Below are 17,709 nucleotides of genomic sequence, written 5' to 3'. Positions count from 1 at the left end.
ACCTAATATTTGCAATATTTGTCCTTGAAACTTTTTTAAACGGCGAATTTTTATAAATTTTATGCAAACCTTTATAGAGAGAGTAGTAGAGAGAGTATTGAAAGAACACAATTATAATAGTTACTGTCTGAAGATATTTTAAATCGTACACGATCTACCATTACATCAATAAATAGTTTTCTACCCAAAGTCACCAAGGACGTCAGAGGAACGACGAAGTTTTCAGACGACGCGACAGTTTCCGAGAAGATTCTGGCTTCTTTAAATTTCCATAAAAATTAAATTACTTAAAATATGCACTTAAAACTTTGTACCGGTTAATACATTTTGCAGCCAATCTTCAGAATGACTTAAGAAATCCGTTTACCTAGCCTAATGGCGGTTGCTGCATTTTAAGAAATTAGTAACCATCGCTCACTGGTTCGCAAGGAAGCTTCTGTCTACGGTTAGAGACCGCGATCCTTTACGTATAAGACACCATTCGTTACGGAGTATAGCCAAAAATAAAATCGGGTTCATTAAATATTTACGATTGCGAACTAGTTTCGGTATCCATGTTTCATTTCGTAGGTTTTGAATGCTAATTTGTGTGACCAAATTATATTAGATTGTGATCTGTTTTTAGGTTGTCATTCCATAGATCGATTGTGTAGCAGGACCATGCGTGATTTTTCGGTTGTTCGTTCTTACCTGGCGACGCACAGTGTGTATTTGCCCCGAAAAAGCGGTAAAGTTCGTTTTTTTAACTATTATAATAATGAAAATCTAATTCAATAATAGTTATTTAACCTTTTAGGTACGGCTGAATTTTGCGCGAGGCTATTTCCCTGGACGGCAGATTCTGATATGTACTGTACAGAGTCTGATGCTGTATATTCCGTCTGTATATTGTTAACACTGTTGTAAATAGATGTGAAGACAAAAGAAATGTAAAACAATGCATAGGAAGATGATTATTTAATTCAAACGGAGAGCGAGTGAGCTACTAGAGCGAGCCACTACAGTGTGTCCCAAAAATGTCTCGCAATCCGAAAGTGGCTGGTTCCTCAGGTCATTTGAAGCAACTTTTTCCTTTACAAAAATTTTCTCCGAGGCACCGTTAACGAGTTATTAACAAGAAACAGTGACCAATGAGAGGCGAGCTCAGCTGGCACGAGGCGACAGAGTCAATGAGCGGAACTGGGCTTCGTGCGCTGCTTGGCTGGGCCGCCTCGCGTTAGCCGTACTCGATTCTTATTGGTCACTGTTTTTCGTTAATAACTCGTTAACGGTACCTCGGAGAAAATTTTTGTAAAGGAAGAAGTTGCTTCAAATAATCCGAGGAACCCGCCATTTGCGGATTGCGAGACATTTTTGGGACACCCGGTATAGTAACGCGTCGTTCAGAGAGATGACATCCGCGAAAGCCACTATAGTGACGTCTCGTTCAGAGAGATGATATATATCCGCGAAAGCTACTATAGTGGCGCGTCGTTCTGAAAGATGATCTCCGCGGAAGCCACTATAGTGGTGCGTCGTGCCTAAGAGGTTAAGCGTATAAGCTGTGATTTATGTGATCATTTTTACTATTCGAAATCAAAAATTGTTCGAGTGAATAGCTATTCGGAAATAATTTATTTGAATTGGGAGCAAATTAAAGTTAGTTTTCTGTTTGAAATAATCTGATTCTTTGAAGATTTATAGCTTTAGGTAGTTTACACCCCTACACTGTTATTTCTTTTACAGCTACGTTGATTAGCATCGTCTTTAATAATTTCCTCCAACAGAACGAGACAATTTTTGTTTCCTACATAGCGGATTTACTATTTATTTATATATTTACCTAGTAATAGTAAATTAGTTAAATTTTTTTGAGTCGTTATCCTTTAACTGTAAAACAATTTTCAATTAATTTTTCTCAAAAATGGAAGTCCATTTACAAAAACAGCTTTTTAGGTATTTCAGTGCTGAGTATATAGCATAAAATTTAGATACGCTTTTCCAAAAAACGATTTCCAACTCCGACGAGTCTGCATGTTAAAGCTGAAAAGACTGATGGTAGTACTTCGCAAATCAAAGACGTGGCATGTGGGAAAAATTGATTCATAAAGTACATGCCCACGAAGTATGACTGCATCAGGTTACTTTTCTATTTGAAGAGATCAACACACGAACGAAAGAGAAGTGAGCGACAAGTGACAGACAAGAGAAAGCGGAGCGGGGCAAGATAAACAAAAACCGAGTCAGGAGTTCATACACATACCTTACTCTACAGTCTTCAGTCAAGTTTGTAAATACAATCCACAGAACCAAGGAAGGTAATAGCTTCCTTTTTCTGTGAAGCCACTCACAAAAAAGTTAAGTTGCCGAGTGAGATGTTTGCGAGGTTCGCTGTACATCTAAGTCACGCCTTGCAAAGCTTAATTTGTTTCCAACGGAAATAGAAAATTTCGATGTATAGGTTATCCCATTTAAGTTCAGTTTTTTAATGGGTGAACGTTTCCAAGGCTATTTTTAGGTCATCTTGCCTTTTCTTGTCATAAACATATATTTTTTATTTTGAAATCATATTCTATCAAAAAGAATGAACAACTTTTGTTTGAAACATTTTTTTTGTAGGTTCAATATTTTTCAAGATATTTAGCTGATTTTTCATGCTTATGTCGAGGATAATATATATATACAAATATATATACAAATAAAATGACAACGTTATTTTCTTCTGGAAGGTTATTTATTTCATTTCAGAACATCATATTACAAAAAATATAAAAATAAACAACCTATACATATAGGAATTCAACTATTACAGCTGTCATGGACATAAGCTTTTGAAAATAATAACGAACATATCATTCCGAAAAATAATACTGGAATGCTAGTTAGCTACAGAGAAACGTAACAAAACTATTCAAAAAGAATGTGGACAAAAATAATCATTGAAGATGTATTATTAATCCTTTTGATGTCATGTAACTCTCACGGATAAAAATTAGTTGAATGCCGCAAAAAAAATGAATTGAATATATTAGTACCTGACAACGACAATGGTGATTAAGATGCTCAAACTTATACCCATCATGTAATAGTAATAATAATATATTCATTTTTCGGTGTTACGTCTAAGGAAAAGGTCATGTTTTACAATCACCTATATAATTATAACTTTATCTGAATCATTCATTTCATTACACACTTTTTAGTCACTCATGCGATTATCAACCTACTTTCTGTATTTATCGTGCCTATGGTAGCCAGAAGAATAAATTAGATTTCAAGTCGAAAGAGTGGGGATAGATCACGTGACGCGCTGAGTCTCTCGTACAACGGAGTGGGAGACATAACAAGTGTACATTATAATTCTGAACTATAAACGCGACGCAGTAATATAGAACAATAGGATAAAATCATAATGTTACCATTTGTGATATGTAGACTGTGGATTTGTATACAAAAATAGACATTTCCTGAATCAGTTGTAAGGAACAAAATAAAAATAAAAATGTATTTCTTATTCTGATGACTCCAGTAAATTGTAGATAATGTAAGAATTGATAGTCAACCTTATTATTTTTATTATAAATATATATAATTCGCAGTCTACTATGCAACTACATATATGAAATATGACTGCCGTCAAATTATTTTCCGTAAGTGTTAAATAAGTACAGAGTGTACAAATAAATGAACCGTTTTACAAATTTTTGTAACAGAATTATTCGAAACTATATAATTTGTAGAAGTGTCGACAATACTTAACGTACAAGAACTTTGGTACATCTAATATCTTCAATATGACATTTTAAATTCCAATAATACACGTAACCATCCGTAAACGTTTGTGATTTCAAATTTTCCATATAGCGTATCAAGCACAGTTACAAATATTTCAATTAAACATAAAAAAAACAACGAATTTAGAAAACAATTGTAGAGTTTATTTGCACAATAATGAGAAGGTACTGTGAATATATGTGCATAGTGGAGCCAAAGTAAAGTCCATTTTCCAATATAACGGTGCAGCTTTGCATAAAACAAAGGTCGTGGAAGCTCATTTCAATACTGTATTAGTCACTACTGTTATTGAGCAGAAAAGGTATAGTATAGATTCTTGAATCTAGATGAAAACACACATACACGATTTGAATATCGGGAATCAGAAAACGAGCACGGTAGTGAACTGGAAGTATTTAAAATAAAAAAGTGTTTACAAAATTGTCTGATATATTTTACAAAACATATCTGTATCAATAAGACTGGCAGTGGTTATAAAAAATAAAGTTGGATTAATTTTAATTAATTTTAATTTTTTATTAATATCATTGGATATTAAACATAAAGTATTCAGTTTTCACAAAAACTATTACGTTATCTTATGGTTTCGGCACAGATTAAAAGTATACGTTCTCACTTTTATAAACATTATTGTTATCGATAAGCTTTTCGGCTAAAGGTACAGTTTTTATATACATAAGTCGAATAGAATACGTAAATGTATATTAAAAGAAAGATAGAAAATCTATAAAGAAGAAGACATGCACTGTCTTCAGATTTAGATTTTATTGGTCTTTCTCTGGGAGTCATGTGCGCCCTACGAAGTTTTCCGGTCTCGCTTGTTTAGGTTCAAGCAAGGGCCTTTTGATGGTCCTCTGGAATGCGTAAACAGGGGTTCCAAGAACCCGGAGATCGTATAATTCTCATGCGACAAGGAGGCACTTTTGCATTTACGTTCCCCCTCTTACTAACTGCGGCAGTGGGGCATTCCCCCTCTTACTAGCTGCGACAGCGGGTCATTCCCCCTCTTACTAGCTGCGGCAGTGGGACATTCCCCCTCTTACTAGTTGCGGCAGTGGGACATTCCCCCTCTTACTAGTTGCGGCAGTGGCACATTCCCCCTCTTATTAGCTGCCCCTCTGCCGCAGCTAGTAAGAAGGGGAATGTAAACGCAAAGATGCCTTGTCGTCGCATAAGGATTGTACGCATATCCCTTACCATCAGTTTGGGACGAATTTTGAGGTATAAAAAGGCCACAAATCCGACGCTCACTGGACAGTACCTTAGAATCGATACCCGCGCGTATATCGTGTCGTTCCCGCATTCCTTAGTGCTGGAAAATCGACAGTACGGAACGTGGAATCCGCGCAACAGTACATACTTAAACAATTGTGAAATCTTGATTCTTTTGACAGTATACTATACAGCAATATTAATATATCGAGTAAAAGCGAGCTAAAAGCCAAAAAATCACGTCTATGCACCTTGTTGCTCAGTTTTAAGTAATTATTCATTTTACCGTCTTTTATTATTTCCTGATTCTATGTGTTTTTACCTCTATTTAGATCTCATTTTACACTATCAATTCAATTATAATTTTATTTTATTCCATCCTATGCTATATATTTTACTCTATTCACATTTCACTCTAGTCGACGTTATTTTTTACTCTTTCTTTATATGCGCTATTTAATTGTGAGCCACCACATATACTGTTGTATTTTACTTCATTTCATCTCGTTATGCATTATAGCAATTTATCGCTATTTATCTTAATTTTAACCTCTGCCAAAAGCCGTTAATGTTGAAGCTATCGCTGGGAAAGCTTAGTGATCCCGGGGGGAACATAAAAATAAATATTATAGTATTAGTATATATATATATATCGAGTTCAATTAATGTATTCAGTCACATTCTCTTCGATTCCAGTCACATCCTTCGACCAACAACGATGTACTTTTGTCGCTCAAAATGCATCGAACTATTACAAAGTTACGAGGCGAAAACCCTTAATTTCCACTCTTTTACTCCATAAATAGCGTCCCGGTGGTAAAATTGACATCCGGTAGTCCACGATTTCCACCTAGTGGCGCACCGGTGATGAAATAGACATCAGCCAGGCCACACGCATTTCCTTACCGGACACCAAAATTGTATCAAACCTCCGGCCACGAGAAGTTGCTAAGCCCTCCGGCTGGTGACAGTTACATAATCGTTGTGTCTATTATTTTCCATCAATCATAATTACACTACAGAATTGTATGCAAAATAAGAACTGGCTACGTTAATTGTAAGAAATGTCTTATATGATAAATATAATGCTAATTGTGCTTGAAAATAAGCAAAAGACACAGTAATTGGCTACCCTGCAGTAACTGGATCCATTACCCTAATAGGTCAATCATAATGCTAGCAAATAAAAATGTTTATATCTTAGAAATGGTTGACCTTTCGACCTATGTTTCCTTTGACCTTCATACTCAGCACAGTGTGTCCTATATACCATACAAATTATTTTGAATGTTTATATTGAATGTTTTTTTCAACACTCTGTATAACTCCTTTTGAAGTAATCAATACACTCTTTGTAGACTATACAGACAGAGTAATATGTTTTTAAAGATATTTGTATCGTTGTATACATACATATATGTAATATCTTAGAATGTGTGTGCAGTCCTTAACGACATATGAACGTATCACGAAGGACTTTTCAAAATTTCAAAATTTATTGCTTTTACAGGCTTGTAAAATAAAGTGCCAACTTTCTTTATGAAATCTACAAAATTACAAAACCGATAAAAATGTACTTTTCGGTGGTTACAAAAACATGGTAATACATTGAAATTGTTTTTAACAAACGCTATTTTCTTATACTAGGATAATATTGAAAAATTATAAAGAATTTGAAGGTGTAACCCAAAGTGTTTCTATTGTGGACCGACTTTTAAAAATACGGACATTTTTAAATTGACGAAATTAAAATTGGTTCAAGTGAACGTTGCGTCGCTATATCTGCCGTTCGTTTATTACATGAGACATGCAACCGTCACAGGCCTGTAAAATTAACAAATTAAAAAGTCCTGAAAAATTCATCGAGATGTATTGATATATCAACAAGGATTAGAGCATATTCAAATTTCACCGATATCCAGTATAGTACTCCAAAAAATGTTTAATTTCAAGCGGAACTGACGATATATAATGTATGTAAAGGGTGTATAAAAATTATATATCTGCACTGCCATAGCGTAATTTTAGACTGTTGAATCTGTTGAGATCTGCTAAGAAAAATGGACCATAAAACTGTCTTGGACCTTGAAAATCAAAGTTAAAGGATCAAATTTTTTCCGCTGCAACGTATAATACTCATTGAGAGAAAGAAAAGTCTGGAAGAAACCATGGATGTGAAGTGAACCCTTGACGCCGAATGTATAATAAATAATAAACAATTAGATGAGAATGAATATACTTATTCATTCTCATTTAATTGTTTAGATGTTACTACAATTGAAGTTGTATTCACGAATAGGTAATTAAAGTAACAATTTTTATCTTCCATTTAAACTTCTGAATGACAAATGATTTTGTTCTTAAATAATCATTTAAATGATGCCCGACTCTGGATATCCGGATAATAAAAGTTCTAACATAAAACTTGGAACAGGGGTAAAGCGTCACGTACTTTTCAATTACATTGCAATTACATTGCGTTGAATTTCAACAAATAGGTTGAATACAAAAATCAATCTAGCAAACAGTTTTTTATTTACCACCTAATCGTCTTTTCTAATCGTTATTACTTTTACCGAGTTGACGCAGTTAACGCAGGCATCTCATAAAGAGGGAACATATTTTATAACTTCTTTAATTAAATAAAAGTTCTAGTTGAAAATTCAAATAGCGAAATGTGTTAAAGTTATTCCTATAACTATAATACATATAATTCAATACATTGTAATTCACTTATATTTTATTTGAATTTTATATATACGTTGTATTTCAATTACAATCGTGATTAAAACAATTAGTAATTGAATTAGCACAATTCTGCTCTGTGATAGGCATTATGCTGCCGCATATTGGAAATTACTTCACAATAATGTAAAAGGGATTTTGAAGAAAGGAGAATCTTGGATTGGAATTTTGGAAAAACACAATTGACCACTCGCGAATTGCTGATTGTGGTATAAAAACATAAATCTTCTATTCGTGAAACCCTAAGTTTCGTCCTACATGTACAGTGGCTTAAGGAATTAATTACACAAAATTTGGAACGGATTAACTTTCTTAAAATTGTACCTTTTTTGAATGTTAGTGGGACTAGTTTATACTAGACAATGGTTGAAGAGATTGGCTTCAGCAAGTGAAATTGGTTCGATGATAAAGAAATTAAAAACGGACGTATCTTGAACTATTTTATCTGAGTCTGTAACGAAAATTTAAAAAATGCACTTTACAGATCTGTGTACTTTATATGCATTCTGAAAATTTTATTGAAATCGATTGACCTTATTATGAGCAGTTAATATTTAAAATTCGTTAAAAGCAGTTTCTCGGATTTCGTAGAAATTTTCAGCTCACATATAAGTAACCGAGACGCACAAAATGCATTTTTTAAATTTTCGTTAAGGGGTCAGGTAAAAAAGTTAAAAGAATTTTAGTATTTTATTTTGTTTCGCCATTACAAGCGGTAGAAGTTGTTTAAAAAAGTTTTGTAAACGTTGACTAGTTAATTAGTCTGTCTAACATCTCAAAAAAATACAAGTCACTTGGTCCAATTCTAAGACAGTTATTCCATTATAAATAGTGTAGTGATCAATTTCGTGAGCCACTGTATACCCGTTGGTCCACTGGGCGGATGCAGTAATATTACATTGGTTTCTTATATCCATAAGGTACTATTTTTTATGATATGGTGTATAATGCAATATCATTTTCTGGGCACAATTAGTTTTTCTTTCATGGCCAATCCGTTGAGAGGTTAACAATTTTAACTTAAAATAATGAATACTAGGGTAAGTGCGTCAATTACTGTGTTCTCCTGGTTACTCTACCTTACAATATTTTTACATATATCTAAAAACGACATTCTTGAATTAAAAATTTTGAATTTTTTAAATAAACTTTGATGTGTAATTTCCATAACATTTCGACACTTTCAATTTTGAAGACTTATAAAATGAAGAAACTAACTTTTAAATTTCTAATAAGTCTTTTAATGTATTTTTGCCTTGGTGTTTTTAAAAAGACTTAACAAGAACGTTGCAAATAAAGATGAACAAAATAAAAAATGATGCTTCCCAATAGAAAAAAGTAAACTATTAAATTCATAAATCTTGAGCACATTATTACAGAAAGACAATAATATAATCAACTTCTTAGGTATATTTTTTATGTAAAGTAATTCAGTGACTGAAACAAATTTATGTCTTGTTTCTATTACTGTGCACTATAACTAGGTTAAGTTTTCATGTCTTTTTCGATGAGTGCATTAATTACTCAGACCTCTTATGGCAAGTCACGTGTTATACTACACATGATTATCTTTCCTTTCCTGTATAATATTGTATGCATTGAATCATATACATATAATAAATTATGGTAAATAATTTAATACGGAATATTTCATGTTTTTATATTTTTGGTGTAAGACTCAGTACTGATGACATTAAATAAAGCACAGTAATTAGATCAGTGTACATAAATTGGCACACAGTAATTAGATCAGGATACAAAAATTGACACACAGTAACTAGATTAGTGTACGGAAATTGACATAGAGTATCTAGAAAAGACTCAGTAACTGACACACAGTAATTAACCTTTTATCATTTTAAGGACATAGTAATTCGCTCAAAAACTGTTATGTATACGTTTTTAAATATTTTGTACTGTTTATATATTTCACTTATGAAAAAATTCGTACGAAAATTGAAATGTTTTAAGAAATACGATATAGGTAAAAGAAACTATATCAGTCGAAAACTTCGGTCATCATTTTAATGGGCACTGCAATTGGTACATTTACTCTATCTCTTTAATCTTAACTATATTTCTTTAATAGAAAGGCAAAGAGAACAGTCTCTTATATTTTCATATTCTGAGCATCATCTACTTATATGATTCTGTAACGCGATGTGTTCGGGGTACAACGGAAGGACACAGAGTGAAATTGCACTAGATTTTATTCGTAGATGTATATAAAATGGCGCGCGGTGCTGATGGACACTAGATGGAGCGCGGCGGAATCGTTAAACGTGTAGAGGCTCGGCGTAATGCTTAGACGAGAAGACGTTCAGTTTCTTGCCGCTGTTATTTATATTATGTCCCCCAAAAAGGCCACGCCTTTTTGGGAGACTCGCTGTCTTCTTTTCCCCCGCTTAGTTTGGCGGGGGAGGCAGCCATCGTCGTACCCTCGCTGTAGGGGCGCGCTGGCCGTTCGGCCGGGTAGCGGTACGCGGCCGGCGACTTCCTCCGCGACTAGGCCTGCAGTGCATGTGGCAGTGATAAAAAACAAAGAGACAAAAGAATTTCCGGGTCTTGCAAACGTCAAGGACGTTTTCTCTCAGTCGAACCCTTGACATCTGCAAGCGGACAGTTTTATGGTTATTACGGTCGCCGACCGTGTGCCGCTACATCACCCCCTTGCCAGTGTAAACGCTATATTATGACTATATACAAAAAGGAATACAAATTTTGTGTCCGCTCGCGGGGTTCCTTATTATATTGTGTACAGTGGGTTTTTCGTCTTATATGATAAAGTATATACATGTGATATCTTTAATTTAACGCGCGATGTATCTGTCTGTAAATTTAACTGTGCGGCCGGATCGTGTAGTAATCGGTGCTGAACTGTTTTTTAAGATGCTATGCGGCGCGTTAGCAATTTCGCGGTGGCTTGCTTCTTTGCTTTTCATTCTATTGTCGTGCTCATCGCTTACTATATGCGCCGGTTTTAAGCGATCTATTGAGACTGTTTTCTCCTGACTGCCTACTCGTATGATAAAATTTTTATCTCCGCGTTTCAAAACTTTGTACGGTCCGTCGTATGGAGATTGCAATGGTAATTTAACTGCATCGTGTCGGAGGAAGACGTACTCGGTTGTGCCTAGATCTTTGTGGACGAATATACTTTTGTGACCGTGGTTTGTTGCTGGACGCGGTTTTAATTTTTGAATTTTGTGTCGTAGTTGTTTTATGAATTCTGAGATGTCGGTCTCTGGGTTTGACGTGAAAAATTCTCCTGGAAGTCGGAGGTTGCTGCCGTAGACCATCTCTGCTGGGGTTGTTTGTATGTCTTCCTTCACTGCGGTCCTTATCCCTAATAATATCAGGGGTAAGGCTTCTGTCCAGTCGTCGGTATCGTAGCACCTTATGGCGGCTTTTAATTGCCGGTGGAGTCTTTCGACCATGCCGTTAGCTGCTGGGTTGTACGCCGTCGTTCTGATGTGCTTGGCACCGGTCCTTCGAGTTAACTCTTTGAAGAGCTGGGACTCGAATTGTCTGCCTTGGTCAGTGGTGATTTTTGCGGGTATCCCAAAACGCGCTATCCATCCGGTTACCAAGGTTCTCGCTACTGTCTCTGCGGTGATGTCTTCCATTGGGATCGCCTCTGGCCAACGGGTGAAGCGATCGACGCAGGTAAGACAGTAGCGAAATCCTTGTGAAATCGGTAGTGGCCCTACTATATCGATATGGACATGTTCGAATCTGGAGTTCGGTGGTTCGAATTTGCCTGTTGGTGATATTGTATGGCGCGTGATTTTGTTTCGTTGGCATTGGGTGCACTCTTTGGTCCATTGGGTGCAGTCTTTGTTCATTGCTGGCCACACGAAACGGTCCGCGATTAGTTTTTTTGATGGTCTTGTTCCGGGGTGTGATAGACCGTGCAAAGTTTTGAAAATTTGTCGGCGATAATTTTTGGGCACGTATGGTCGGACGGTAGGTGTGGCGATGTCGCAATATACCTCTACATCTCCTCCGGTAGCCGTTGGAAAGCGTAGTTTTTTTTAAATTAAGCGCCGTCTCAGCCAGTAAGAGACGTTGGAGCTCTTCATCTGACTCTTGAGCTTCGGCTATTTGTCTAATGTCTACGCATGCTGGTCTGTGCAATTCCTCTACCCGGGATAGAGCGTCCGCGACTATATTGTCTGTCCCGCTGATGTGTCGTATGTCCGTCGTAAATTGTCCTATGAAATCTAGGTGCCTGAATTGTCTAGGTGTACATTGCTCTGGCCGCTGTTTAAAAGCGTAAACCAGAGGTTTGTGGTCTGTGAATACTATAATTGCCTGTCCTTCGATTTGGTAACGGAATCGTCGCACGGCGGTGTACATTGCTAACAGTTCTCTGTCGTACGCGCTGTATTTTCGTTGTGCCGAGGAGAGGGTTTTAGTGTAAAATGCTATAGGCTGCCAGGTGTTGCTGACCCGTTGTTGTAAAACCGCACCCATTGCGTAGTCGGATGCATCTACACTAAGTGACAACTGCGCGCCAGGTACTGGATGCGCCAAGAGGGTAGCTTGCGCTAGTGCCTCCTTTACCTGTGCAAAGGCAATATCGGCGTCTTGTGTCCAGTTTACCTGCGGGTTTCCACGTGTAGGTGCACCTTTCAACAGGTCGGTCAACGGGGCTTGCAATCTTGCTGCACCTTGAATGAATCGGCGGTAGAAGTTGACCATTCCTAAGAATCGTCTCAACTCGCGTACGTTTGTGGGTTTGGGGAAACTACGGATTGCCTCTACTTTGTCTGGGTTTGGTGTCGTCCCTTTGCAATTTACCGTGTATCCCAAAAAATCTATCGTATCTTTGCCGAATGTGCATTTAGCCGGATTAATTACAACTCCGTATTCTTGTAGGCGTGTAAAAATTTGTTTAATATGATCTAAGTGTTCGGTTTCGTCCCTGGATGCTATTAATATGTCGTCTAGGTATGCATAGCAGAAATCTAAATCGCGTAAAACTTCGTTGATAAATCTCTGAAATGTCTGGGCAGAGTTCCGTAGTCCGAACGGCATCCTAACGTATTCAAAAAGACCGAATGGAGTTGTAATTGCAGTTTTCTCTATGTCTGCGGGTTCAATTGGAATTTGGTGGTATGCTTTAACCAGGTCTAATTTTGAAAAAATTGTTTTTCCGTGCAAAGCTTGGGAAAAATCTTCGATATGAGGCAACGGGTAACGGTCCGGGATTGTGCGCGTATTTAGTGCGCGATAGTCGCCGCAGGGTCGCCATCCATTGTCCTTTTTCTGGACTAAGTGAAGGGGTGAGGCCCATGGACTTTTGGATGGCCGAATCACTCCTTCTGATAAAAGGTGTTGGAATTCCTGTCTGGCGCTTTTTAACCTATCGGGGGCGAGTCTCCTCGGTTTCGCGAAAATCGGTGGTCCGTCCGTAGTCTGTATGTGGTGTGTAATGCTATGTTTTGCTGTTTTATTTGTCTGTGGTGGGCGAGTTATTTCCACGAAGGCGGTTAGGAGTTTGATGTAGGGTGAATCGCCGACAACCGTTTTAATTGATTCTATATCGGCGGTCCCTAATGTTCCGCGTGCTGTAACGTTTGTATTATTGTCTATGAGTCGCTTATTCTTAATATCTACAAGCAAGCCGAAGTTCTTTAAGAAGTCAGCACCGATTATGGGTTTCGAGATGTCCGCGATTACGAATTTCCATGTTAGGACGCGACGCAACCCGAAGTTTAGGTGCAGGACGATGTCACCATACGTCGAGATGGTTGACTCGTTTGCTGCGTACAGGGTGTAATTACTTTTCGTCGGTCGTCCTTTTATTAGGGATCGCGGGTATACACAAATATCGGCGCCGGTATCGATGAGGTACTGTACCTTCGTGTCCTTATCCATCATGAAGAGGCGGCTTGTTTTGGGATCGGCGCTCCTCGCCTCGTCTAGGGCCGATCGGTCTCGTTTCCCTGCTGGCTGACGTGTGTGCAGGGTGTTGTGCATCGTGTGGCGCGGTCCCCGAATTTTCGGTGATACCAGCAGACGCCTGGCTGGGATGGGCTTCGCGTTCTACTCCGTCTTCGCCATCCATTTCGTGCTGGTCTGCGGTCCCGGCTTCGTCGGCTTTCCGTGGCATCGGCGGTGCGTTTCGTCAGCTCTGCTACTTGTTGCGTTAGGCGGGTCATTTGCTCGCGTAGGATGTCGAATTTGGTATCGGATGATGCCACAGCCGAGCATTGTCCCGACGGGTTGAGCTCTTTTACTTTATCTGCCAGTTCCGCCATCTTGTCCAGCGGCGAGTCCATTTGCGTTGCGAGAATGGGACGCATCGATGCTGGCAGTCTATTTAAAAATAGCGTCCGCAGGAACTTATCGGTCACGGTACTGCCGGCCAAATTCCTGATGTGACGTAGGAATTGGGATGGTGTCCGGTCTCCGATCTCTTCTCGCTCTATGAGTTGGTGGATCCTCTGCTCCTCTGATGTCGACAGCCGCCGAATTAGCTCGTCTTTTATTTTCTTGTATTTGTCGGTTTCCGGAGGGTTTCCTATTATGTCTTGCACCTCCTCCATGCATCTGTAGTCCAGATTCGACGTGATATAATAGAATTTGGTCGTGTCGGCTGTTATGCCGTTTAAGGCGAATTGTCCTTCAACTTGGGCGAACCACAACGTCGGGTTGTTGTGCCAAAAGGGCGGTATACGTATACCCACTTTGTTGATTTCGGGGGTTCCCGTCACGTTGTCGTTGTTTCCAAACATGGTTTTTTTGGAGTTTCGTTAACTTAGAACGGATGATTCACTGTCCCTGACTTGTCCCTCGTTGCGATCACGTCGGGGTCACCAATTGTAACGCGATGTGTTCGGGGTACAACGGAAGGACACAGAGTGAAATTGCACTAGATTTTATTCGTAGATGTATATAAAATGGCGCGCGGTGCTGATGGACACTAGATGGAGCGCGGCGGAATCGTTAAACGTGTAGAGGCTCGGCGTAATGCTTAGACGAGAAGACGTTCAGTTTCTTGCCGCTGTTATTTATATTATGTCCCCCAAAAAGGCCACGCCTTTTTGGGAGACTCGCTGTCTTCTTTTCCCCCGCTTAGTTTGGCGGGGGAGGCAGCCATCGTCGTACCCTCGCTGTAGGGGCGCGCTGGCCGTTCGGCCGGGTAGCGGTACGCGGCCGGCGACTTCCTCCGCGACTAGGCCTGCAGTGCATGTGGCAGTGATAAAAAACAAAGAGACAAAAGAATTTCCGGGTCTTGCAAACGTCAAGGACGTTTTCTCTCAGTCGAACCCTTGACATCTGCAAGCGGACAGTTTTATGGTTATTACGGTCGCCGACCGTGTGCCGCTACAATTCTTTTTCCATTTCGGAAATTGATACTTCCAAAGCTCAATACGGTAAATAAACAATTTAGTTTTCATATTTGGTTACAAATGATTAACTATGAAAGCCACAAATTAATTTGTACACCCACTGGCTTAACGTGAACCTGTAATAAGCGACGATCAAACAAAATCGTATAGATGCTTATTATTTAGAAATTGGTGAAATTGGTTTCAAAAATTCAATAAAAATTTGGTTTTGAATCTAGTGGTAATAAAAGTAGTGTAAATAAATCCGTGTTTACTTTCAGCCACTGGAAATGTAATAAATCAAGACATAGAAATGTATATTTGCATAATGATCCGTAGCCTACTCGTGTTCGTTTAAAAGCTGAACTTGCTTCGTATGTAATTTGATTGTTTAATCGATCACGTAACATGCGGCGTCTAAGTAGAGGCACTTAGAGGAATGGTTCTCTACGCGTTGCACTTTAAACTCAAACTACTAATTTGCACACCGAATTCGATATTACACGTTAGTCCGCCGAAGTTTACATGTGTCTGCCCGCAATGTATTGCTAAAGGGGTAACGCCATTCTTGCAGCCTAAAAATGGAGTAATTTTTACAATTATATATGACAACATAGTGAATACAATACAAAATCTGATTAAAGGTCCTTATTATACATGTTTTGAAGAATATTTACAATTTTTCTTTTCAAAACGACGGAACCAGAGCGCAGCGAAAAAACATCTCTTTAAGGATAGCACATTGCGGCCGGAAAGTTTCCTCCTCCAATTTTTAATCTGCAAAAAAAACCTAAACAATTTTTAGTTTTAAGTAAGATTATCTCTCTCGGGAAAAACGTAGTGGATTTCAAAAATACCGTTTTTTGGAAGAATGGCGCACGACAAAAGTTGAATTTTGTATTTTTGACAGAAAGTTATGTGAGAACTTGTTTATAAAAAAAAAGTTTATATTGCAATTAAAGATCCCTATGTCTTTTTCATAAAATTTGCATGTTTGTTTAAATTCTAGAGTGGCGTTATACCGCTAACTTCTCGTAACTCTGGAATAGCGGAAAGAACGAAGTAGGATTACTGAAGACAAGGATTACTAATCACTAGACTGCGGATTTTATGCATTTATAACAAAAATAAGTGCCTGCAATTTGTAACGGTAGAAAGATTAAAAGCATTTAATAATGTCGATATATTACACTGATCTACTGAAATGATTAAAGAACGAACAAAGCTTTTAAGTGGCTCCTGTCTTTCGCAACAGATGCAGACAATTTTTATTTTGCATAAAGATCCGCGGTCTACTAATCGCTAGGATTAGCGAGTTCAATGAAAAAAAAAGATCCACTTTTTAAATTTTTAATTGAAGATTCTTTTACAGAAGACTGCTGAATAAATTCAATTAATAAAGTGCATATTGTAATGAATAAAAATGCAAAAAAACTTGAATAAATGTAGACATGTTAATTTTATAAAACAAAAAAGCTGATCACTAAATAAGTAGATTAAAAATTTAGAAGGATGTTTTTCTGTAAACATTAAATATAGTAGTTTCTATAAACTTTTTGCAAAGCTATGGTACGTTTAATTTTATAATTTTTCCGAAATTCATTTAACTACTTTTTCGTCGCACATAGCAATTTTTTATTTTGATGGCAGTAAAAGCCCATTTAACGCTACTCCAATTAACGTTAATTCAATATAACGTAATATTTTCCAAATCCTGAAAAAGCTCTATATACGTCATGATTTCTTCATTTTTTTTCTAAGTATTTGCAACATACGTATACGATAGTAACAGAAGTTAATGTAAATGTTACTTAAAGTTAAAGTACAGCTTTGTTCTTCGTCGTATATTTCCGTATTTTTATTTAATAAATAATAAGATGACCTCATTTAACGTTTTACAATTGGAGTATTATGGTAATTATTAAATTAAAGGCGTCTTCGAGTTAATACGTAATTCAGATTTTATTTCATGCACACGTATATATAAGTGTATATAAACGTGTTTAAATATATACAAATGTACGTTAAATGTAAGTATACGTATATAATTCCTAAAAAGTACATAGAAGCGGACGCCAAATGATAGGAATCATTTGTAGGAATAAAAGACATGAAAAAATATACAATAACTTTTTTTTGTTTGGGTCTTATATTCCGAGAAAATCGAATATGAATATTCGCTTTGTATATACGTGCTTATAGCTACAGAATGCTTCGTCAAGCGATGTATACTGTCTACAATTTTTAACTCAATTTTCCCGAAAACTAAGTCCTAAATAAAAATAATTATTCTATATTTTTATTATGTTTTTTCATGAATAATAACCACACACACAGGTGCCCGCTTGTATGAATCTTTCAGATATACCCTATATGTAAGAAAATGTTAGTTCCAATGAAATATGTATATAATGTCTGAAGTAACATGAATTTATTCATGAGAAACTTTGTAGTCTCTATGGCTATAAGTACCCCTAAATTCAATTGTCTTGAAGATATTGGTCCTTTAAAAAATGACGTGTAACTGAAATGACTGTTGAATGTCTTAACAAATTTTTCTCGCGACCCAAATAACCATGAATTGGAAGGATGAAATTTCCCCTATATGGTAACACTTCATTTAAAAGTTCGTCACAAG

General features: G+C 37.3%; 1 protein-coding gene across 1 annotated transcript; it reads right to left on the bottom strand.

The window, feature by feature from the left end:
• Positions 1 to 13,658: 13,658 nt before the first annotated feature.
• On the bottom strand, positions 13,659 to 14,474 carry LOC143259344 (uncharacterized). Its single transcript, XM_076521014.1, has one exon. The coding sequence runs from the start codon at positions 14,472 to 14,474 to the stop codon at positions 13,659 to 13,661; it is 816 nt and encodes a 271-aa protein (XP_076377129.1).
• Between the last annotated feature and the right edge of the window lie 3,235 nt (positions 14,475 to 17,709).

The sequence above is a fragment of the Megalopta genalis genome, chromosome 4 (genome assembly GCF_051020955.1).
Source record: "Megalopta genalis isolate 19385.01 chromosome 4, iyMegGena1_principal, whole genome shotgun sequence".
NCBI classification, from domain to species: Eukaryota; Metazoa; Arthropoda; class Insecta; order Hymenoptera; family Halictidae; genus Megalopta; species Megalopta genalis.
The sequence above is the reverse complement of the archived record's forward strand: the minus strand, read 5'-3'. Positions and strand labels throughout refer to the sequence as shown.

Bases quoted from the DNA above. Each gene is read 5' to 3' on its own strand.
- LOC143259344 (XM_076521014.1), bottom strand. From the start codon at position 14,474: ATGTTTGGAAACAACGACAACGTGACGGGAACCCCCGAAATCAACAAA.